The sequence below is a fragment of the Eleginops maclovinus genome, chromosome 23, assembly GCF_036324505.1.
Source record: "Eleginops maclovinus isolate JMC-PN-2008 ecotype Puerto Natales chromosome 23, JC_Emac_rtc_rv5, whole genome shotgun sequence".
NCBI classification, from domain to species: domain Eukaryota; kingdom Metazoa; phylum Chordata; class Actinopteri; order Perciformes; family Eleginopidae; genus Eleginops; species Eleginops maclovinus.
The window spans coordinates 9,043,047-9,068,020 of NC_086371.1; the positions used below are offsets into that span (position 1 = coordinate 9,043,047).

The following is a 24,974-nucleotide window of genomic DNA, read 5'->3' on the forward strand; positions in this document are numbered from 1 at the left end:
TTGTCTGCTAACTGGAAACTCCTTTGTTTATGCTGTCCATTACATTTTCTCATTTGCCGTTTTTCCCCTGCCTGCTGTTTTTAACATCACATGATCCGAGGTAATCAGAAAGGACAATGTGAGTGCTTTGTCACAGCAATAATATCACTTTCACTCCTGCAACTTGAGCTGCTTTGATTCCTGCTGAAAGGGGAACACATAGTCGTGTTTATCCTTTTGTTTCTTTCCTCTGATGTTCTCTAGTCTGCCTCCTACTTCAACTCATATTCACTCTAAGGTGCTACCAACAGCTAAAAGACAAATCGTGATTTTTTTTTTTTATTGGGAATGAATCAAATTTTGCGTCATTTAAAAGGGTGTGGGGGAATTTGAAATCTAATTTAGTCAAATATGTTTCAAATTGACACACAATTCATCATAGTCGTGCTATCACGCTGCTGATCAATAGTCAGTTTTGCCCTGTTGTGATGAGTATGCTCTTTGCCAGACAGTATGTGTGTCTGGTTTCATGTGTGGAGTCCCTTCAAGGTTGTCGTTTACAGCCTGTGCTGTAAAAAAAAAAGACGCTGCGAGGGGAGGTTTGATGAGATGATTATTAACTGGGGTACAACAACTTCTGCAAAGCTCTTAAAGGGTTTAACATGTATAACCTATAGAGCTTGAAACACCTTTTTCTTATGTTCATGGTCACATGTCAATTATTATCGCTGGGTGAATAGTTTACGTGTGAGTATGAATTGTAATATTGTTGGTGATCATTTGACTTTTGATCTAATGTGACCATCAGGTAGAAAGATGTTTTTTTTCAGGCTCTGTTAGATGACTAAATATCTACACAGTGAATTCCAATCATCCTCAGACATACTTTGTGTTTAATGCTGATTGGCAATTGTTAACATACAGCCGTGGACAAAATTGGTAGACCACCGCAGCATTATCAGTTGCTCTGGTTTTATTATTTATAGTTGTCTTTGAGTGAAATGGTTATTATCCTTTTTGTATGGTTTTCTATAAACTTCTGACGATGTTTTCACTGTGTTGGAATTCAACAGACACAGGAATGGCTGCCAAACATGTAGAGATAAAGATTAAGGAAAAATGTTTGGTGGTCTATTATTTTTTTCCGGAGCTGTCCATGTTAAACTAACATGGTTAACTCTATTAACATTTCCACTGCTAAAGATCAGCAACTGTTCATTTTCAACTTGATGACTTTATAAAGATGAATTTAGCTTGAGGTGTTTATGTGCTAGCCTAAGTACGTAAAGCAAGTCGAATGTAGACTTTGAGTCTCACTTTTTCACTTTTGTTTGGCTCTAAGATGTGTTTAATTTAAATGCCTTGATAATGCAAATTCTTGCCTCAATTCCGAGTCCTAATCATTTAACCAAGAGAACTTCTTTATGCACGCTCCGCCTCCAATGTTAACGTCCTTTAACGAATGTGCAAAACAACACTTGGTCCACCAGTATGATGACTTCATTGTTATTATGACCACATTTACTTACTGTCTTTATGTTTGCACTTTTTGTCTTTCTATCAGGGCCATCTCTTTCCACACATCCACAAACATATATACACTTACTTGGCTAAGGTGATGAATGCATGTATGAACGACCTTCTCCTTTAGTTTTATGTTGCATTGTCTTTGTTTTCTCAAGTGTGTAGATTATTTAGAACTTGATCTTTTATTTTACGTTGGCAGCAAAGCTCAAAATAAATCTCAATTTCCTTTGTAACCTTTGGCGGCATAGCAAGAGCAGTGGATGAGGAATTGGTATTGTTTGTCTATAAATCAAAATGAAAATTGCCCCTTTCTACAAATGACTGAATATAAAGTTGACATCTTCACATTATAGTGGTTGATTTGGTATTGTGAGCTGTAACAGTATTTTTCCCTGGCAGTTTATTTGAAAGTAGCAGTGCAAAGCTTAATGAAATGCTCATTGTCTGTCTTTTGTTCCTGAGAATAAGTAATGCATCAAGGGCCAATATTGCAGAGCTCGTATCTATAACTAAAGGATGTTGACCACAGTGGAGTTTTATGATGTCTGTTGTTCAAACAAGTTAACTTATTGTCTTTCAAATGGCTTCTTGTCCTCTTTCATGTCCCCCATGAATCAGCCTCTGCAGTTTTTATTTAGTTTGCTTGCCAAGAATAGCAGAAACTGCACACAGACAACTTAAAGAAACATGATTTTTTCCCTGTGTAAAACTGACGTTACTTGAGAATAAAATTGCGTGTTTTCTGGTTTAGGAGACAGACATATTTTGTGTGTCATTCAAAGACACTGGCAGGCTTTGCTGACAGCAGTCATTAGAATAATTGTACATGTCTCAGAGATTCTCTCTGTCTGGAAAGACAAAATATACAACCCCCTCTATCCCCTCGTTCTCCTCTGATCCACTTGCAATGTGCATTCAGAAGATACCAGTGTTGCCATGTTTTGTACTTTGAAAATAAATACATGAAACAATATAAGTTAGATTCTGTATTAATGACAGTTTCCAAGCTAAGAAGATTATGATTTTAATGTATATGTATTTGTAAAATGAATACACTTACCCATACCATAAAACATGTATATTAGTCAAGTTGTTTGAGGACCCAAACACTAGCAAACTTCACCCACCACGTTTATTTGTTTCAGTTTGTCTCAACGGTGAGTAATTACCATGTAAACAATAGTCTGTATTGAAGTCCCAGGGCTTGGCTCTGATCCTGTAAATGGCTCCCCTGACACGCTATCACTGTTAACTTGAGCCACTGTTTCTTGGCTACCATAGTGATCGGTGATACAGCCAAATTATTACTAAATGATATCACTCATGCTACAAGTTATTATTAAGAGCCACATTGAGTGACAAAGTAGTTTGGCTTGATACATTTATATGAATACATTTGTTTTGTTTCATGCATCCATCTGTCTACCCACCGTGTTGTGTTTTGTTCCTTCTACTTTTTCACCAATACTGAGTCTGAGAGCATACTGACAAGAGCATGTGGATCTCAGAGGCCCTATCAGTGGAGAAACAGCAATGTGATAGTGTGGTTTTCTCACTGTCAGCCCCGAGAGTCACTTCTGTGGGAGTGAGGAGGAGGGATTTTGAAACTCCCAGGCACTGGATCTGTACAGCCAGTCTGCTCTGTGCGAAGTGTAATAATGACAGTGACCTCACCCTTTACTCTTATTATATTGCTTCTAGACCTATCACAGCAGGTGGTCTGTGTCCATCTGTGCATTGTGTCTATTTATGTGTGCTTTCCAGAGGTAATGCACTTTACCTTTTTTGTTTAGGTGGAAGGTTGTGTGCCAGGGGGTGCCTGTGATACACAAGCTCACCATTCAATTGTATTGTCATAGAATGAGAAAAGAACAAATCCAAGCTATGGAATTGATGTAAAGCAAGACAAGTTTGACCCCTGTGTCACCGAGGCCAAATCTCTTGACAGCTTGTCCATTTTGCCACTCCTCAATCCCTCAGCGCTACAATTACGGTGTAGCAGGAGCGCCAACCTTGCAGATGTGGGTGTGGGTGTAGTGTAGGTTAAATGACCAACGATTTTTTTTAGGAGGGCTGTCCTTATTGGTGCTCTTTAAGGTTATCTATCAGCAAATCACTCTTACTGTCTCCAACATAGTATGGACCACTTGCTGTTCATGCATGATATACTTCCATCTGCTGATTGGCCAGTAATTACATAAACAACAAATACACATTTGTTTCATACACTCATGACACTTGCCATTATATAAAAATAATCAATATTAAATTCAAGTTGAATGAAGAACATTTAAAAGTATCACTGAATATTGGCATGTAACATTTGTGTGCATGCCTTTGTTCTTTTTTACTACTGCCAAGGAGACATGATTGCCTCCATCTATGGGTTTGCTTTTTGTCTTTCTTCCACCTAGATGTTGAAACTCAAGGCTAGACTGGGATGGAATTAGTTGTGCACATTAACTCTCTCAAGAGGAAGAATCTTATTGGTTTTGCGACCCTGCAACCTTTCCTGTTGTACAGGCCCGAGCTTCCAGTTTCAAATAAACATAGCTCTGATTCACATTGTGTCAAAGAGCAATTCAAACAGACTTATTTTAATGACCCCATGACCTCTCCATCGGTTTTTTAATCTGGCTTAAATATTATCTATTTAAGTTGGTGTGTTTCTAAACAATACAATTGATGTATCTTTTAATATTCTACACATCACCCCTTTTAGACTAGTCCCAAATAACTATTCATTATCCTTACACAGTACAATGTTTGTTTTGCTCTTGAGGATTAACACGGGTTTATAACGCAGCGGTCTGCTATCTCCACTTGCTTGCTTTTGTCATGAGTCTGTGTTTTGTAAAAGGTCAAGGGTTTTAAAAGCATATCAAAAGCAATGTCAATGGAAAATAATTTCAATCAGAAGTTTTATAAAATGCAGTCAATATTGCCGAGAATTGACATGTGGTATTCAATGTAATTAAAATACTCAATATAAGAAGAGGTTTTTACTCTGTATTTTTTAAGATGTAAAGGATAATGTTTCATCTACTAAAATTCTGCATATCACTTTTAATGTAATGGTTTTTTTTCTGTGTGTGTGTGTGTGTGTGTGTATGCGTGTGTGTGTGTGTGTGTGTGTGTGTGTGTGTTGTGTCAATAAGAGTAAACCCTTAAAAGCAACCTAAATATGGTACTACATCCATGCTCCTGCCCCATCTGATCCCCTAAGACCCTGCTTACTGTTTGAAATCTCCACTTGAAAGGCCTGATCTGAATACTGTGGATTTCACAGCAACTCTGCAAACAGTGATTACAGACTGAATAATGAGTCACACGAACACTCCACACACACGTTTGCACATGCTTGATATCTAGGCCACACACACTTGGATTATACAGGAGTCGGTTTGTCACAGCATACACTCTGACTCAGTTGTGGGTTGTTTTTATGTTTAAATGTAAACACAACCTACTGCAATATGTGTTGTTTCACCATGTCCCATACTGTCACAGTATAGTAAGTCATAATGGTGGTACCTAATAATGTATTGTTTTTGTTTTTCATTTTGTTTCATCTGTTTCTAGTGTCTGCTGAGATCTTAAAAAGCAGTTTGACCACCATGGAACGTCACATTCAGAGGCTTGAGAGCGACATCGAGAACTTCCCCAAAACAGATGACCAACAAGATAAGTTTGTGGAAAAGATGTTGATATCCTTTTTCTGGTGGTCATTTTCAAACCTTGCTTTTTAGGACATTGTGTGCACTCATTTGTCACCATCAGGGGCAAAAGCGTGTGCTGTTTGTGTTTTGCTTGGCAGTGGTAAGCAGTTAAAGTCACTCGGTGTGATAGGTGGCACCCAAGGGAACATAGGGGAATGGATCTGGCAGCCTCACTATGAGATGCTGATCGGATCTCCCTCTTCACTCCTCCCTTGGTCCCAAGTGTAAAATCATGCCTGTGGCTATTTTTACTGCACTCTCCCACCGCTGCCTGTCCCCCGGGACACTCTAATGGGGGCTCTAGACCCTCACACCAACTTATCGCCGATCCCTGATTTCATCTCCTGACCAGCCACAAGTCTCTCCACACAACCATCCGTGCACTATCTTCTCTCATGGCACCTCTCCTGTTTCGATAACAGAGTGTTTCACTTAAAGTCAAGAATCTCTGCTCCCAAATTGAATTAGCCATGTCTCTGCACTTTCTTGAATGCCCTTTCTGAGAGAAAAGCTCCTCACTGTATAGGTTTGATCAATGGTGGAAATCAAGTCTGTCGTCAATACCTTGAGGCAAGAGTTCCTTTTATAGGAGAAAAAACAGTAAAGCAGAATTCTTTGTTTGTGTCTTTCGTTATTAAGGAAAGAAATAATTACTTTACTAATTAAACAAGTGAGTAGGTGTTTCCATATGCTAGGCAACCTCACGTAAGACAGCATTTAACCTGATGTTTGCTTCCTTTTGTCTGAGATTTATTAAAGCTGAGTGTGCACATAGGGTGGTATAAGAGTAATAGCTTCCTAACGCATTAACAATCTGCTCCCAGTCAAAGAAGGGCACTTAAATTTGTGTAATTAAAAAGACTGAAGCAGAGACCTCCCTGGTGGCGGCTTGGAGGCAGAGCAGGCAGGAAAGAAAGCTACGCGGCCCCCCTATGTCAGTATTGATTCCCAGGCCTCTTTGCGAACTAGAGGCTTGAGTGAGAGGAAATGGAGAAGTGTAGATATACTGCAGCTCGGCTCTTCCTCACTGTCTGGAGTTCCTCTCCAGAGGGGGGCAGAGGGAGGAAGCTCGCTCGCCATGACCTGAAACATCCCACTTCCTCCCCTTTTCTCCCACTTGATCGAGTTTTGGTGCCAGGAAGAAGACTTAGTAGAATTTAAAAAGATCTATTTTGTTTTTTGCCTTATTTAAGAAACCCCCGATAGCAAGCACTGACAAGCATATATATTTAATTCCCCATCTGCGTTGTGTTCCATTTGGAGTTGTTCCGTAATGGTTCAAGGCATTGTGTTTTCCCTCTCCTTGATTTTTCAAGTGCAAAATTGCTTAAATTGTGATTATTTTTTATCACAACTTTCATTGTTCTTATTTTTGGGAGGCAGACACAGGAAGGATTCAAATGATTAAATAGGCATCCTTGTTTGTTCTCAGTTAGTTCCCTGGGGCGTCTATCTGCTTTTCATCTCCTGGTTATAATGTAAATATTATTGATGTAATTTAATCATAACAAAAAGGTATCAGGAAAATGTTACCTCTACTTTCCAGTGAGTATATAGTGTATGTTGTGTTGTACTTGTCTTTGTCTGGATGTTCATTGCAATAGGACACTGAGTATACACACATTGTTCCTTCAAGTATATGTGTTTCTGTTTGTAACACTAAGACATTTCTGCATATGTGTGTATACAAGTGTGTCTCTAAACTTAACCTACTTTTCTTTTTCTTTTCTTTTTAACAATCTGTTTATTGAGATTTTTCAATTAAAACAAATATACAATACAATAACATTTGGTAAATATAAGTGACAAAGTAACAGTGCAAGTTAAATGAACCAAAACAAGACAGGACAGACAAACACAGCAGACTAAGAATATAATCCCAGACTAAGACTAAAGACATGAAATCAGTCAATAGATAAATCGAGGAATAATAAATAAAGAAATACAAATAATAATAATAATAATAATAATAATAATAATAATAATAATACAATAAAATAAAACACATTAAATATATATTTTTACAAACACTTTTCTGAAGGACAATATTTTCTACCGCTTTTAACCTTCCAAGATATTAAATGTGTGTGATTTTTTTTTCTGTGCAGGAGATAGAAGTGCAGGCTGTGCTTGATTTGCGGAGGTTTTTAGTACCAGTGTTGCAGGCAGCTTAGGTGGTGTTCTAATCTGTGTTGCACAGCAAAGGGTTGGAACAATGACAGTGTGAAATACAGCGCTGTGTATTTTCAATTGGCATTTCCTTTGGTACACATAAGATAGTAGATTCAAGGCAAACATACTTTTTTTTTTACTTATCCCTGGGATTAAAAAAAGGATGTTCGTTCCTTGAAGCATGACAGATGGAAGAAAAACAACAGCTAAAAGTCATGCATTTGATGCTTGAGCAACCCTGAAAAAGTTAAGTAAAGCTCTGTTGTCTTGACTGTTGGGCACTGTGATGAATGAGTCAGTGTGTGTGTGTGTGTGTGTGTGTGTGTGTGTGTGTGTGTGTGTGTGTGTGTGTGTGTGTGTGTGTCAGTCACAGAAAGAGAAAGAGAGAGAGTAATTTACAGTGAAAGTGTAGGTGAGTACTCTTTTTCACTCTGACTCTTGTCAGCTTTATCCTGAGATTAATTTCAGGAGGCCATGGTCACTGCGAGGTATTTTTAAAGTAATATCTGCCCCAAAGCAGCATAGTTTTAATTAAACCTTCAACAATAAATTATGATTTGTTTTTGTTAACCACGCATGATTAGTTTTACTAATTTGTTTAGGCTTCAGATATTCCAGGTTTTTCCCATTAAAAAACCTGATGAATGTTTGCCGCAAACAATTTGTGAGAACAAATCTGTCAAGCAATCAAACAATCTATCATATAATTTGTTAACCTTAAGAGCAAATATTTCCACAAATGAATAAGACTTGCAGGCAAAACTTAGCGGCAGTTATGCAATTCAGAAAGAAATGTGAAAAGATGAAATACTGAAAGAAAAAAAGTATGGAATAAAAGAAAGAGGAAATGAAGGAAGAAATGAAGAATGAACGACATGCAGAAAGGAAAAAAGAAAGGAAGAACAGCTTAGTGGAAGCACTTCATTTGGCTTTATTGATACATTTTTCTCTTTCCATTACTGTAATGTATGCAAATGACTGAATGGGGTGTTTGTTCAGCAGTTTAGTGATCTCTATCTGTCAGGAGTAATGGGAGCCCACAAAGGCTGTAGAGTTGAGGCACAAGCCCCCAGAGAGCCCTATTTCACCAGAGAGGCTATGGTTATCACACACACACACACACACACACACACACACACACACAGTTACTCACATACCCATTTCTAGTTCCTGCTGGATATGATAGAGTAGGGCTGGGGGTGTAGAGCGGGACTCTGCATACTGGAATATTAATGGTGGTGAGTTGGCTCGATAGGGATGATGAGAGACCGGACTGAACCTTGATGGGTGCCTGGACATGTCCAATACATCTCCTTCCCACTGTTCTCAACGCCTTTAACCAACCCACTGATATTCAGCTTAACCTTTCATTTCCCAGAAGACCAGAGTAAGAGCACATCATTCTCTCACATATTCACACATTGAGTGACAAGGAGCTGTCTTCTCAGGCCAGTTTCATTAAGATATATTAGACCGGGCTCAAAGATTTAGCCAGTCTTAATTTGTTTTTGTCTCTGAGTAGTCTAATGTGAGTAAGACAGTTTCACACAAATCAGAATTGGCCTAAAGGTAAGCCAATACCCTTTCCCCTCAAGCTCAGGCCTTAAATTAGAGTTGTGTTTCCATAGTAACAATCAGTGCTACCTGCTATTATTAACAGACATAAAAAGAAGTAACCACTGAGTGTTGTGGATGCATTGCAGTGTTTTTGTGTTTTAAATATTACCCTGTTGTTGTTTACCTGTTGAAGAGTACTTTCCTATAGTCTTACAAATGCTTTACTTTTCTCTTTTTATTCTTCTGAAATACATTTGATGCTCCTGTTTACTGCCATATTTTCTCAAAAAATGGTCGCTTGTCTACCTGTGTGTGTGGGTGTGGTATTGTTACACACTGTGGGGTTTGCCCGTAAAATAGCCTTGCCGAATAATTAAATGGCTACAAGGCTGAGTGAATGGAACTCTGTAGCTTGAAGCCATTGGCCATGAATGTTGTTCAAAACATTCCTTATTTGCCCAAAATAAAAAACAATTCTTTAAAATACCAAGGACGTGCAACGCATTGTTCAACTGAAACCAGCTTCTTTGTCAAATGGAGGTGCATTTATATTGTTGAAGCAGTGTGCTTAATTACCCAAACATAATTTCATATTCTAGTACGTCTATTATATTGACGCCTCCCTTGACAATTCCCTGCCACTGTGAAGAAGCCATTTTTCAAAGAGCAAGACAGATTTGCAGTACCTACATGTTGATGAAATGGAAATCTTCTACGTGATCCTAAAAAGCCCACACACCTGCCATTGGCAGTTTCTCACACCAACTTTGTGGCCCACTCAGGGTAAAACAATTGATAGATGTATTTATACAGGTACCACCTCTATGTTGTTCTCAGATACTTCAGCCTGATTTAGTTTACACTCACAAAGGGAGTTATTCACTACAATGTGCTTATGAATGGCCTGGGTCAAACTGCAATAGTTGAAACTGTTTCCTTCAGGCTAGTGAACAGGTCTACATAGCATTCTCCTGTTTTGGCACCAGGCACTTAAGGTTAAATAAATGGTTGTTAGTGCAACAATTGTTCTATTTAGCAGGCAGCTGAGTTTAAGCTTGGAAACATCCCCTCTTAGAGGCTTGTTTGGTCTAGAGAAGCACAGTTGTTTCAAGGAGTTATTCTGCTTTACCACACCTTGTATGTGTTTGAATGAGATGTAAGTTGGGTTATTTACAGATATTATATGACTGTTTCTGCATGTTTGTATACTAGAAACTGGGTTAAAACATGCTGGTGGCTCTTTCAGTAGCACATTATAAATTTAAAGCAGAATAACACAAACAGCCACCCTGCTTGCCACACGCAAGCCCTCTCTTAATCACCACCTTCCTTTGAGCCTACCCCCCACTCCCAAACCCTCTGCTAATGGAATTCACTGTAAACTGTGTCGCCAATTAACTGAAGCACAGATAAGCCATGGAGCCTTTTAATTATCTTACCCGTGTAAATAAGTAGAGGTGTATAAGACGGACTGATGGAGTTCGTGTCCGTATCTCTCACCTCAATATGAATGTCCATGACTCAGATAAAGCAACAGAAAATGACAACCCCTGAAACAAATCGTCATAGTTCATGTCACATTCCACACAGTGAAAGTGATAGTACCATTTTAATTAACATATTTTAATAGATGTTTCTGGAATAATTATTTGTTATTTTGCTAAAACTGTAATTCTAATTGATAAATGACAAAATAATGTTTTGGTGATTTTTTTTGCAGTCCTAAGGATTTTCATTATTTGTTACATTATTTTGTATTATGTATGATAGCAAATATAAAATTAACCACATTTATATACAGTTTTTAATTACCTTAAGTAAGGCATTAACTGGCATTGTTGCACACAGAGCCTATTAAATTGACCTCAAAAAGTACAAACGCTGACTAAAATATGATTTTGCTTAACCAACAGCACCTACTGTATATCGTCTCACACTTGTATACACTACTACTCTCATACTGCTCTCTGAGACTATTTCTATTTAATCTCTGTTTGTTAATTGTTCATTATTTATGTTTTTTTCCACATGTATATATTTATCCACATGCACTATTTGGTTGGATGCCAAACTTGTTTCATTCTACTGGTATTTACTATGTGATATAACAGAAATGGTGAATTTCATCCAGTCAAATATAATATAATGAAAGAAACAGAAAGACAAACAGCTCCTCACCTTTTAGACATGATGTTGCTTTAATTAGTGGCTTATTGACCAATACTTTGAGCTCTGCAATTTACAAATTGCAAATGACAGAATGAATTGCAATCAAACACTTTAATTTGAAGGCAGAGATTTGTTGTTTGTTTGTTTTCACATATGACATATTGAAATAACAATTCTGCTTACAGATCTTTACATTTCACTTTGACAGTGCTTCCTCTCAGAGCCAAATTGGAAAGTACAGTACATGGGACATATACATGAGCAGAGCAACTACTTAGCAAGAAAGGTTTATACTTTTCACAATACAAAATCTGTAAGTCATGAATATGTATATAACATTTTGAAATATTGAATATTTTATATCAGGCCAAGAAATGTATTATTTTACAGACGTTATGTGTACCGTGCAAAACATGTCATTTTGCCATTGTCTTGTCAGTCTCTCGTCATGTTCAATGTCAGACAGAAGACCGTATTAGTGCCCTCTGGTCATAAAAGTGAATTCCCTAGAAGTTGGCCAATCAGTATCTTGTTAGGCAGTGACACCAGGCCTGATGTGGCAGCTCCATTAACCAGCAGAATAATCCTGCTGACAGGCTGCCTGGACTGCTGCTCCCAGGGGCAGGAGCAGTGTGGTGTTGGAGTGCAGAAGCTACACCCATGGTGTACTCTGGATTTATGCCTTTGAGCGCTTACAAATAAAATGTATTATTATTATTATTATTATTATTATTTGCTCCTGAGTATACAACTTTCATATGCCACTGATAAGGCCTCTGTGCTTTGCCAGTCTGGAAGGTGCCCTTTGGGATCTGCTGAATCCTGTAGGGATTCAGAACTACTCCCCCTTTAAAAAAACACCTTCTGTATAGATTTGCCTCTTGTTGAGTCACAGTATAAGTAAGTGCTTATGTGTGAAAGGAGAAGAGCCAATGTATGTATCAGGCTATAGTGGTTTGAAAATAATATTATTTTAGTTATTCTGTTTTATCTACAGGATTCCATGTGTTGCTCGGCTCCTGTATAGCCTTGTCCCTATTGGCTCGGGTCCCCACTGATTATTTCTGCTCTACAGAAAGTTGGGCTGAGGACCCAGTGGCAGCAGCACCAATCTGCACCTCATTACTTCCCCAAAAGGCCCGAGCTTAGTGCAGGGTAATAGACAGAGGCCCAGCCGCCCTCATTTGTCATGGGCTCCTGGGTTTGATTCAAAGCCCCCCTTGAGCACTTGTTGCTGAGCTCTAATCCTGCAGTAGACACCAGCCACGCTTCTCTGCTTAGCCATCCCCACTCTCCACCGTCATGGCTCATGATTTCACTTTCATTTGATGTTTTAATGAAATCCCTGAGACTCAGTTGAATGGCAGGCCCATTGTTGGCAAATTATTCTATCAAATGCAAGTGGAAGGAAAATGTGGCTGGAGTTATTTGTCTAGTAAATATGAGCTATCAAGGATTAAGAGTGTTTCTCACTATGGGAATCCAGAATATAAGATGGATTGAGTTAAAGGACACAGGTTGACTCACAGGAAATGGATTCAGACAAAGTGGTCGATATAATGCTGTTTTCATGTGCTTGATAGGCCCCTGCATTATCCATTCATAGGATTGCCATAATGACTCATGTTACTACAATAGCCATAGCATAATTTAACTGTGAAGTGAGTTGGGTGAAATGTACTTAATGTTAATAGATGGTGTACGGAGGAGACATTTATAAGGCTGACATTTATTCCTGTAGAGACATCTAGTAGCACCATTTCTGTGCCTTTATTGCAAATAGTGGCTTGGGGGCAGCGCCAAAAAGGCGTGGACACGCTCCTTGATGAAAAGGTCTTTGTATCATTAGCTGAAGATGCTGTGTGTGCCAGTTGAAAGCCTCTCTAAAATGTAAATCAAACTAATGCCCAAACACTTCCTCTCCTATGCCCACAGTAATGTTATTCCTTTCTTGCTGATGCTGTCGAGGGAATACAGTATTCTTCTGCTGTTTGCTTCTGGCCTCTCTGTTGATTTCTAACTTCGCTCCATGGTGGCTATCCTTCCTCTCACCTGGCAGGACCCAGGGATCACTGCCTGCATGACTGCAGGCCATCTCCCTGCTCCCTGCTCGTATACATGGCCACAGAAGCGATTAGCCAAAGTTATTGACTGCATTCGCACGTACTGGAGCAATTAGGCGCTTCATTATGCAAATAAGTGCTCTAATTACCTCAAGTTTGCTAATTGATTATAAGATACGGTATATGGTTGACTTTAGGGTTGACTTCCTCAGAAAGACTAGGCCTTCAACAGTTTGGGCCGTGCACCTTGTGGATAAACTAATGACGGCAAATAACAGAGTGAGCCATTTCCCCAGCATGTAACTGTGCACTCAGCGTTGCGAAATTTGAGGCACAATAGGAAAGTCGAAGGAGAAAGACATGTCTAATTAAAATGAGTCTGTGACAGTCAGAAACACTAACAGTTACAAACGGCAATCTGATGGTAGTCAACAGGGGATTCTCCATTAATTGGCAAAATGAGGCTCATCAATCACACAGAGGGGGAATGCTGCACAGACAGTATCCTGTCAGAGTCTCCAACTGTGGGGGGAGCAGCATGATGTGTGTCTCAGGGACAGAGTCATGTAGAGACGGAACGGTTTCTCTCTCTCTCTTTCCCTCCCTCCCTCTCTCCCCACGACTCTGTTTCCCACCACATGTGGCTCTCAGTAGACGTCTCCCCAACTCATTCTGACAGGCTTTGTTTTTCCTTGTCGCATTTCAAATAGGGATTGGCTGGCATTCTCTGCCAGTCAAGGCCTAGACAGAATTGTCAAAACACACTGTTGAATGTCAGCTTTTAGAGGATATTCGTTGCTTATGAATTGTCCTTAAAGGCTTCTAACTACATACTCCCTCTATATATAGACAATCAGGAAAATACTTGAACTGCTAATGTCCTATTCAAAAGACCTTGATAATTGTATTCAATTAATAATACCATTTGTTTCCTGTGATATTGACAGCCATCCTCTAAATTGGCAGGAACTAGGAACCTAGGATTGGAAGCATGCAAAGGGAGCATATTATGAACTTTGAATGAACCTAACAAGGAGAGTAATATCCCGATGAGCAATGTGCTGCGATGATTAAGTAGGCAAAATAAATGCTGGGGCACGTAACATACCACTTCTGCCTACAGGTCAGTAATTTACCCAGGCAATAATTGACTGTTTCATCAATTTGACCAATCAATGGACGGTCCCTAGTCTATATGTAACTTGCTTGATGTAAAGCTATCACAGGGAAACGCTTATTTCCGATGGTTATTGGTCTTAATTGCTCCTCTGCTTTATCTGTATTAGTATGTTACTTCATGTATCTTTACGGTGCAGACTGACTTGGCACAGACACTCCAATGTCACCTGATTTGTATACTCACTCCCACATTAGAACATGTGTTGTATGTTGATAACCTCATTACCTCGTTCCAATGCATCGAACCAGTTATATGTCAGGATGTTAATATACGGCGAGTGTACACAACAGTCATGCCTGTGTGAGTTTTTTATTGACAATTAGCAGAACTGATAGATAGGGTGACCTCCACAAGTGCTAGTGGTTGTGTTGATGACGGCTCTTCCATGGACATGATTGCATGAGATGAGCTGTGAAGAGGAACCTCTGGCTGCTGCACTAACACCTACAGTGACAGAAAGAGAGAGAGGCATTTAACACATTGCAGTTAGTCGCAATAGCAGTAACATGAAAATAAAAATGGATTAGCAACATACATGCTTCAGATTCCTTTTTCCCTCTCTGTATTTCCTCTCTTTGTTTCCTCCTGTCACACACATTTTCAGACTGTATGCTGCTGGTGGGTCTAAGGATCTAAGCCCTGTCACTTAACAGCAACAGGGATGTGTGAAACACATCTGCTACCTGAACCAGCAGCTGACCTTGAATTGACTTTCCGTGATGAAGGCTTTTGGTTGATCCCTGGGCTTTTTGGCTTGATGCTTGGCAGCTTTCCATCCTAACTTAAGAACGTAGTGTTTCACTCCTTTTCGTAAATCTTTTTCTTTTTTTTGGCAAGACTTTCAAAGGTTCCTGTGTTCCGAAAGCAAAAACATATAGTTACAAAACTGCAAAATGAGTAGAAAAGTAGAATTTTCTTTTTATCCCAAATTGCAGGCTGAAATATTCTTCAGTATCAAAATGACTTTTATGCTTTCATACCTTTTGAAAAAACAGAACTGTTTCCCTCTACTTGGGATATCTTGTCATAGGCATCTGATTCTGTATGAACCAAACAAGTATGATTCTCTCCTCTCTATGAATAAATGCTTCTCTTAAAACCGTTTTGCTTATGCTTACATCAAAAGTATAATTAGAGGAGAACATTTGCACCACCAGGGTATAACCAGCATTTTGAAGCATAACACATCCCAAAATGTGTGCTTAAAGCCAAGAGTATAGAGTGGAAGTATTAAGGAAAGATATTTTTGCAACAGACAACAGTATCTACTTTTTTGAGATGCATCCTTACAGCAAATTAAGTGGAAGAAAGTCCATCACACATTACTCTTGTGTGTGTTTGTATACATACACATATACCCCTACACTGTGAAACTGTGGTTTCTCAGGTAACATGAAACTAACATTTAGGTTATTTGGTGAAATGTATACACCTGCTCATGTTATAGTGTGAAAAATCTGAGGCTTGGATGGGCAGGTTGATTAATTATTACAAAAGATCATAAATGCTGTTAGATCAAATATGTTGTTTTCTGTTCATTGTTCACTGACATAATGCAAACAGTTTGACTTTACATCAAATGTCATTGTTCTACTGTACATTAACCTTTCAACACATAACACAAATTGCTAAAACAGACATGAAAGACAACACTTAATAATTATAATCAGTTCTCTTTCAAGTCCTTGACTGCCACCCTGTCTCATTATGTTATATTGTTACCGGCTTCCCTTTTCAACCTAACCATTTGTATTGGGTCAGTGATTCATTTTACCTAAGATATCCGTGGATTGGCTATGAGTGGTTCATTGTTTTTTATTTGTTTGTTTTTTTGCAAAACCAAAGATCTTCCATTGCACACCCAAAATGGATAAACACGAGTTCCTTCAGGAGCACCACATGTTGTGCATTTACTTTCCCTTTCTTGAAATATAAAAACGTTGAGTATTTTGAAGTGCCTTAGTTTGTTCTTTGTACAGCAGATGGAATGATATCTGCTCTTTAATAATAAGTCAAAGGCACATGTCCCCGTACATAAGTAGTGTACTACAACTCCCAAGATTCATTCTGAAACCAACCCTTCCCCTGAGCCTAAAATGATGTTGAACAGTTGCTAAAAGCGTGCTCAAAGTAATGATTATGTTTTGCAGAAACCTGATCATAAATATTAAATCAATTCCCTTTTAGTTCAAATCAGTTCACTTACATCAATATTAGATGAATTTCGGCAACTCTGGCTCATTGTTTTGTTCCCAATAGCAACAATGAAAAAATAATCTGAATAAGCTGCAGCTCTGATTTTTACCTCAGGGTAGATTTTATTATCCGTGGCAACAACCGCTGAGGCTGATGGGTACTATAGCATTTGGATCAAACTCACCAAGCTAATAAACAAAATAAAAATATCATACCTTCTCAGAAATTAAGTTGAATATTGAAATCATATGGCTATAACATAAAAGGACAACAATGTTTAGGAGACTATGTGGCATTGAGGTTTTGTGTAAAGAAATGCTCATTTAAATTTGGGCAAAAATCCTTTTGGAACCCGCCGCTCCTCCCACTTCACACAACTCCTGGGTGATGATGAGATTGTTTTTAGAAAATATGTTTAGTTCTTTTTTTGTTTACACACCTCCTTCTTTAAAAGCCCGCTGTGCTGATATGTTTAAACACACTCACAACAGTGCCAACTGTATTAAATTCAAGTTCATTTTTGTCCAACTGTGTCCTGATGTTCCACGTCACAGATCACTCGCAGGTGTGAAAACACACTTGCAGAGGTGTAGGTAGCAACAGGCGTTAAGTGGAGGGAGATGTCAGTTTGGTGCTGTGAAGCTCAGTGGTGACAAGCTGGTGTTGCACAGCCATCTTAAAAGCACCCGCCCCACTGTTGTCAAATAAGACATGGTACCCATCATTGGGATTGAACACAGGTTGGAAAGGTTTCCACAATGTTTGTAGAGGCAAAGTAAAACATAATGTTGCAAAATGAAGAATAACTTAAACTATTCAAATGATTGCCATTGTTATCAGCTCTGTGGGCTCGATGTTCTCTTGAGTCATGTCTGTGATGAATAGTACAGTAGAGGTCATGATGCCTCAGGCTTGTTGGATCTATTGGTCATATTCTTGAACATCTACGAACAAGGTTATGATGCTGCATCTGAAATAAATCTGAATCCATGTATTTTATTTGCTTGTTCTCCATTAGCCCACTCGTTCAGTTTGCATGTGAAGTCAGAATATTGAAAATGTTTGATTAAAAAACATAATGATCTCTTTTATAAAAAGCCGCTTATCACCGGTCCATCAAAAACAATGTATCATCTGATCACGTTGTTTCTGTAGCCTCTAGTATATTCCCTTTATTTTCATATTATTTTCTGATGTGACTGAATACTCAACATTCAGTATCTGTTGGTTGGAAATCAAAACTTCTCTTCATAATTCAAATTGTAGACACTTGCATAAAACATACATTATGTAATATTGGCTTAGATCGACTGAAAAACATGTTTTTATTCAAAGTATGTTGGTTAAATAAGTCCAAAGTGTTGCTTCGAAGTTAAATGTTAAATAGCATATTCTATAATACATTAATACATTATTCATTTTACATGGAAACAAACACATGCCACTTTGCTGAGAAGCTTTTTAACTGATTCTTACACCATGTCTTTCAATCTGGTTTATTTTTCCAACCAAGCATAATTAGGATGATCTCTAAAAGAAACAACTCTTCTCTGTAATTGTTCATTTTTACCTTTAGCAGCGTGGAACCTTCCATGTAAAACCTAGACAGCAGAGCAGCATACTCAAAGGGCAGTGCTCTTAAAGTAACAAATCTCAGTTTTCATTTTTGTCCAATAACAATAATGGATTGAACCATCCTCCCCTGGTATGTGCATGACAGGAAGACCAGAGATCACATCTTAAAAAAACAAAGTAATTTAATTTATATTTCTTGTTTTAGCATTGCCATGGCTACGGATGAAGCGTATGCACTTTGAAACATTCAGGTTGACCCCGGTTTAAGCCTTACAGCTATATTCATTAATATTAACTGTATCATTGTGTGTTGCTTTCTTATCCGTCATATTTGGGATTGTTTACGATCTATCATTGTTTGAACAGTTTTTCAATTAGGTTGTGTTATTTGTGTATCCCCAACCCCTATACTAGAGATCATAAAATGTAACAATCATTCTGAATTCAAAAGAATGCAGATAAAAAGACATGTTGCTCTGTAAGTAGTCTGTACTGTTACCTTAATATCATACTTTGTCATGATAAGGGAAAGGATACTATAAAATGCATATGTTTCAAAGAAGACAAACTACAGATCTTTCTCTTAGCCTATTTTACTTTGCAGTTGTGTGTTTATGTATGCTGATTAATATAGTTGTTAGTTAATAATTGCTCATTTATCATAATTATTAGAGGGGGTTACTCAGGGTTATAGCATCACAGGCGTTTGTAAGACAGTGGTGATCATTGTATTGGTGAAGGAGGGGGAGGTTTTTGGGAGTGTATGAATGTTTACACATGAGATTGCTGCAAGGCAGTACAGAATGATAGCAGTGAATGAGGCATTTTCCATTGAAGTGATTAAAATGATTGAAGACAATGGCAAACTCATTCATCTCTGAGCAAGGTGACGAGGGACATTCAGTATGTGCCAGTGTCTGTGAAAAAAGTCCTTTACTGCATTCATGTAAATGTGAGAGCCTGTGTGTTTGTGTGTGTCACAGATGTAGAACATGTTGTGAAATGGGAATGGCGTGGGGGCGGCCAGAGAGATGTGAAGCAATGCCCACAGGAGGGCCACGTCTTTTCACTTTACATCTGAATAGACAGCCAAATATTTATCATCACCCCGCCACAGTCTACATTTTAATTTGACCTTCATCAGAACAGTAAACAATCCCCAATTGCAAACCTCGACGCCTTGTTTTTGTATTTGCTAAAATGTTATCCTTAAAAAACAGGGGTAAAATGGGTTGAATGGAATTTTCTTGAGGTTTATGTGAATATGATTAAGCCGGTCAGTAATCAGTTTGTCTCCTCTGTTCATCAGTCTATTTAATTACCTCATTGAAGGGTGAGTAGGTGTTACAGATAGACTTACATGTGTCAGTAGAACATTGGAGAGTCTGTTCGACACAAAGGTTAAACCCCACCCTGTACCTTAAGTGTAAGTACAGCTAGCCTCAATGGCCTTGTTGGCTACACATAACCATTCTCAAGCACATTAAGTGTATGTCTAAATCTACTTAGCATTGGCAGCCCTGTGAAAGGGTTGATTTGAGGTCTATGGGTTCATGTTTCCCTCCTCTTTCACTCTCTCTACCTACCTCTGCCTCTCCATCAACTGCTCTAATCTCCTGAATGCCATCCACACTCCTGCTCATCCCCTTCCTTCTGGATTGGATTCACACAGTGATCCCCACACTGACCAGACAGACGACTCAACAATTAACCTCTAAGTCTGACCTGAAATATCGCAAACCTTCTCCCCTCAACATCCTTATTGGCCTCTAATAGATTTCTAACAGGTAGAAAAAAGTAGATTGAATTCCACCCGTCCAACCCTTAGGCTCTGTGTTGGAACACGGTTCAGTTTGTTGTCTTTTTTTTTTCTCTCCTTGCTAAATATCAGTCGTGACTTTGGTACAGGATGCTGTCTGAGCTGAGCATGAAATAAAAAGAGCCATGCTGGTGATACATTGTGCTAATGTTTTAATAATGATTTTAGAAAAGGCATTCTTCACAGAATTATCCCACCGATTGCCTCTAAATTTCCATCCTGTTAAAGCCCTGCATTTTGGTTATGGTGTTAATAGCCAAAAAGCACTTTGCTGGAGCCAGTGTGACAGGAACTGTATCCCCCACGTAGAAGATTATTCATTGTGTTATTTAATGTCACATAAGCCATTATTTCAGGATTTATCACTAATTAATTACCTGTTCCCTACCTTTCTATCACACAAAGGGCTATGGATATGCCCTTACTGTATGTGCTGTCTAGACATGTTAGCAGCAGTGGCCAGAGAAAGACCAGATCCAGAAGGTCTTAATGAAGCAGAAAGAGGATTAGCTTCCAGTCCATTTTCAGAGGTTTTTGTTGTGGTGGAAAAGAATATGTATTGTATGACTTTCATTCTTAAAAACGTACCTGGAAGGGATTTATAATGTCTTGAAAATGCATTGCTGTGCTGTTAGACACGAGGGTTTAAATCATTGTTTTTGCACTGGTGCTTTGCTTCCGTGTGCATGTGTGTGGTCATTGTGTCGGTTGTTAAAAAAGAGCGTGTGCAGATCAGATTGTAACCAGTAAGGTAATGATTCATAAGACAGCCAGTAGGATTTATCCACTAATAGATCTCTTGGGAGATAACCTAATCCCCCAACAATATCTCCTTATCATATTACAAGTGAACTATGTACAGAATGGGCTCCTCTATCCACAAATGAATACTAAGCCATATACTTACCTTTAAGCTTATTAGATTTGATCTAAAACAGAGCAGTATCAAGTATTCTCTCCCTGATGCAAGGCTGATCAGAGATAATAATCCTTTCAGAAAGTAGTTTTAATTTCACAGTCCACCGATTGTGTATATATAATATAAGGTATGTTTTTTTTAATTTTTCTAAACTGTAGATTTGAAAAACATCCTTAAAATAACTGAAATTCATTGAATTTAAATCAAGACAGTGTATTACGGACTGGAGATGTACTCCATACTGTAGGACAGTAAATACACTATGTAATCTGCTCATTTGAGTGCTATTGTCATCCTCAGTGATCACAGGAGGGAGCTTGTCAGTGTCAAATGAAAGTTAGATTTCTATTCAAGGTGCGGATTGGAGATTAGTAGTAATGCTCATATCTATCTTTCTGTCCTCTTTCACAGAGATGATACGATTTGCAAAAAATGAGACCCCCTTTCTATCTCTCTCACTTACTCTCTCTGTTTCCTCAACCATTTATTACTGCCTAGTCCTCATTCTCTCATGGTGCCCATCTCCTTTCTTCTCTTTATCCCTTTTCTCTCAGCTTAACTAAGCTCAAAAGTGGGTTGCTAACTCTCTTCAGGATTCCAAGAGGAAGACATTGTATGAGAGTAGACATTCTGAACAGAGCCCCAAATGGCTTTGTGTTGCTACGCACACTCCCAGTAGGGCATCCACTAGATTTGTGGAGACCTTCATTTTTTTTAGACGTATAAAGGGGTGTCAATCCGTAGTGATTAGTAGTATGGTTTTCTGTTCCACTTGTTGACAATACAGGAAAAAAGAAGAAGTTGCCGGACAGCATTGTTTACGGTGCTTCATTTGATACCATCTTATATGACTGTATAATGGTGTGGCTTTTGATGAAAAAGTATTGCATTTCTAAACTAGTAGTTGCAGAAGGAGGATGAACAGTATGTATGTTGTGGCTTTAAATGTGTCTGTTCTTTTTGATGTGACAGACGTCTCATCTAAACGTAGCATCCTGTAATTTGTTTGAGGACTGTAGGGAATTTTCCTTTTCTGTATTGTGCTCATCTGGAGTTTAAATATTTAGGTGTGGTTGTGTAGCTCGATAGTAATCCACATGTTCACTGATCACTAGCTAATAGAGGAAGGGAGGCGTTACGATCAATTAGCAGCCTAATGAGAAATGACTGATAGATTGAAGCTTTTTTCCCCTAACACTGACTTTTCTCAGTTCATCATAATGGCATCTTATAAAAAGGACACTAGATATTATTTAAAGCATTTCCTTGTATGTTTTGGGGGAGCTTCAAAGTACAGAAATTATATATATTTTATTTGTGTTAAGAATTGTGTATTCAATTTGTTTCTCGGTTTGTTTTTTTTGTGCTGGAAAGTTTTCCTTTTTAGCCTTCTAAAAATGACCAGTTCAAACATTTTAGAAACAGACTTACTGTTAAGATAAGCTGATCATAGAACATAAGCAACCTATAAACAGGGGTCCATTTCATTTTTAGGGTCAAAAGCCGTAAACTGTTGGGAACTACTGGGTTAGAGGCAAGGCTTTAAATTACAAAAGTATTTATACAAGAAACCCGGTGTGTTATTATCTCTGTACCTCAGTTGACACAGTCAGCAGGGGACCCTAAATGGGGCTACCCGCAAAGTCTATCCAGCTGCATAGGATTACAATGCATAAACAGGTGCTGTGCTTTAAGCCATGTGTATTTACTGAGCACACTAGCATTTCCTATCTGTTTCACATGTAATAGTCTTTAATTTGGGGAATGAATGTAGGTTTCCTTTGAAATTCAGCTTTGGAATTGTGCCAGCATCATCTCGTGCTGCTTAAGTCTCTGTTCCACGTTAATGACGGGAATTTGTATTGACTGTCGAAAACTGCTCTTAGTTCAGCTCTTGTTTCATTACATGGCGTCGGCATGCGTTCAATAGGTCGCTACACAAGTTTGATACATGATTGTTCCCCACTGCTTGTTATTAGTGCAGAATCAAAGCAAGACTCGGTAGACACATTTGCATTTTAATGAGTGATATGGATTGTTATTTTGCTCAATATCCCCATCAACCCACAACTCACCCCTGCCATCGTAGATAAAAAAGGGGGCTACACAGAGTTTAGTTAATAAGAACAACTGCAACCGCACAGTACAGTAAGCGACAATTAAAACGCAGATGTTCTATCCACGAGCATAAAAGGCGGCTTTATTTTGAAGAGGCAGCATAGTGGCCTATCAGCTCTCCAGTGTTTCAAGTGACAGCAGGACAAGAATAAAAAAAAAAAAGTCCAGATATGGTAATTTAGAAAATAACTGGGTTAATGTGTCCACATTGTGGAATGGTGCAGTTGATGTTAATGAAGAGAGATTGAGCAGTTGAAAATTATATCTCAGAGCACAAATGGATGTCATCAGAGCAGCAACCAGCCAATGACAAGTGAGCATTTGAGGAGGCAGATCATTTTTGTGTTCCCAGCTCACGTTTTCTTCCCCTGCCACCTGCAGAGGATGATGCTACCCATTAAGGAGAGTTTGCCTCTGTGGGCATGTAATCTGATGCAAATTACAGCAGCAGACTGCCAAATAGAGCAGTTGTAACAGGTAACACAGCTGAGCTACATACCTTTAGTGTTGTTGTGTGTGTGTGTATGTGTGTGCGTGTGCGTGTGTGTGTCTCTCCGATACACGTCTTCATAAAGATTTTGTGAAATTGACGAGGCCCCAAATCGATCCCAGTGTCTTAGCATGCCACTTGCCAGGAAAAATGGTGTAATGCAGCAATGAATGGATGTTACGCTTGCGAAGGATTGTGGGTTCTTATTGTCCGGTTTCCGTTGTCTTATGTCAGTTTGTTCCCCTAGCACAGCTATCATCTATAGTTGAGGCTCCTACCTGGAAATGAAAGACCCATCAATAGATATATTGTTTGCTCCTCTAAAACGACATGGTTGTTCATCCCCTTTCAAGACTTTTCCTCGCACTCCTTTATGTTCGTGTTGTGATAATACATATCTCTTGCAGTATTTTTCCAGGGAGAAAAATGTTTGTATCACAGCTGATATAATTTGAGCAAATGTTTTCTTCAGCGGTCAACTTGTTGTTAGGATTCTTGGATTTGTACAAAGCCTCGCAAACCTTTCTGCTATGTAACCCATCGACAACCAATTAAGCCAATAACCATGATTTTCACAGACAGCTCTATGTGTTTGTGGAGAAAAAAGAATATCATTGTCTGAAGAAAGTGCACGTTTAAATGCAAGTGTTCAATAAAGGAATGTTTTTGTTGTTTTTTGTTACTGACCGTAGTGTTGTCACTTCCCAGTGTTGGGAGAGACTCGAGAATTAGAAGAGGGCAGCTCGGGAGGCTCTAATGTATCTGTTTGTCCGTGTTTTCCTTCCCACACGAGGAGGGGAAAGGAGGCTGTAACAGGACCCAGCTCCACAGGGGAGAGTTGTGTTTAGTGGTGGCATTGATTTTATAAAAGGTTGCACAGTGGGGAGGATAGGTAGGCCTGTCAACCTTAGCTTTCACCAAAGCACATCAAACTGTCAAGCTAATTGTGCCCTCTCTGTAATCCCAAAACCCTTTAAACGACCCATTTTGCAAACATATGTAGAGGTGGAGAACATTAATGACATTTGCTCTCGTTACTATAACAAGTTGTTGTGTGTGATTGTACTTTTTTAGTACAATTATTGCATGTTTTCCATTTCAAGATTACATTTCAAGTACAAAGCTAGAACAAAAGAGTTTCTCTATTTATGTATCTTGTATTCAACATGTTTGTCATATTCCCTGATTATTTATAAGGCAACACTGAGGAAAGGGTTTTATATTTGTAGATAATAATAATAATTAGGATAGTATAAAGGCTGCAAAGTCATGATTATATAGGTTTTAAAAATTGAAGCCAATTGGTAAGTGCCCAAAACATGCATTCTCTTTATTATCCAGCAGGGATTTCTTCTCCCTCCAGCACAATTCAGCAGTAACAGGGCTTAACTATTAGATGTGTGCCATTAACACAACAGATAAGGAAGCTGTACAAAGGTAGAGGTGTTGGAGCAAAAGATGAGTTGACAGATTTCTGTGCTTAATTTGACT

The 24,974-nt window shown here is 38.7% G+C and overlaps 1 protein-coding gene across 1 annotated transcript in view; it reads left to right on the plus strand.

Annotated features, from left to right (window-relative positions):
- diaph2 (diaphanous-related formin 2) overlaps positions 1-24,974 on the plus strand; it is a 329,957-nt gene that overhangs the window by 231,252 nt on the left and 73,731 nt on the right. The window contains 1 exon segment of the mRNA XM_063876203.1: positions 5,089-5,213. Coding sequence (XP_063732273.1) covers positions 5,089-5,213 — 125 coding nt within the window.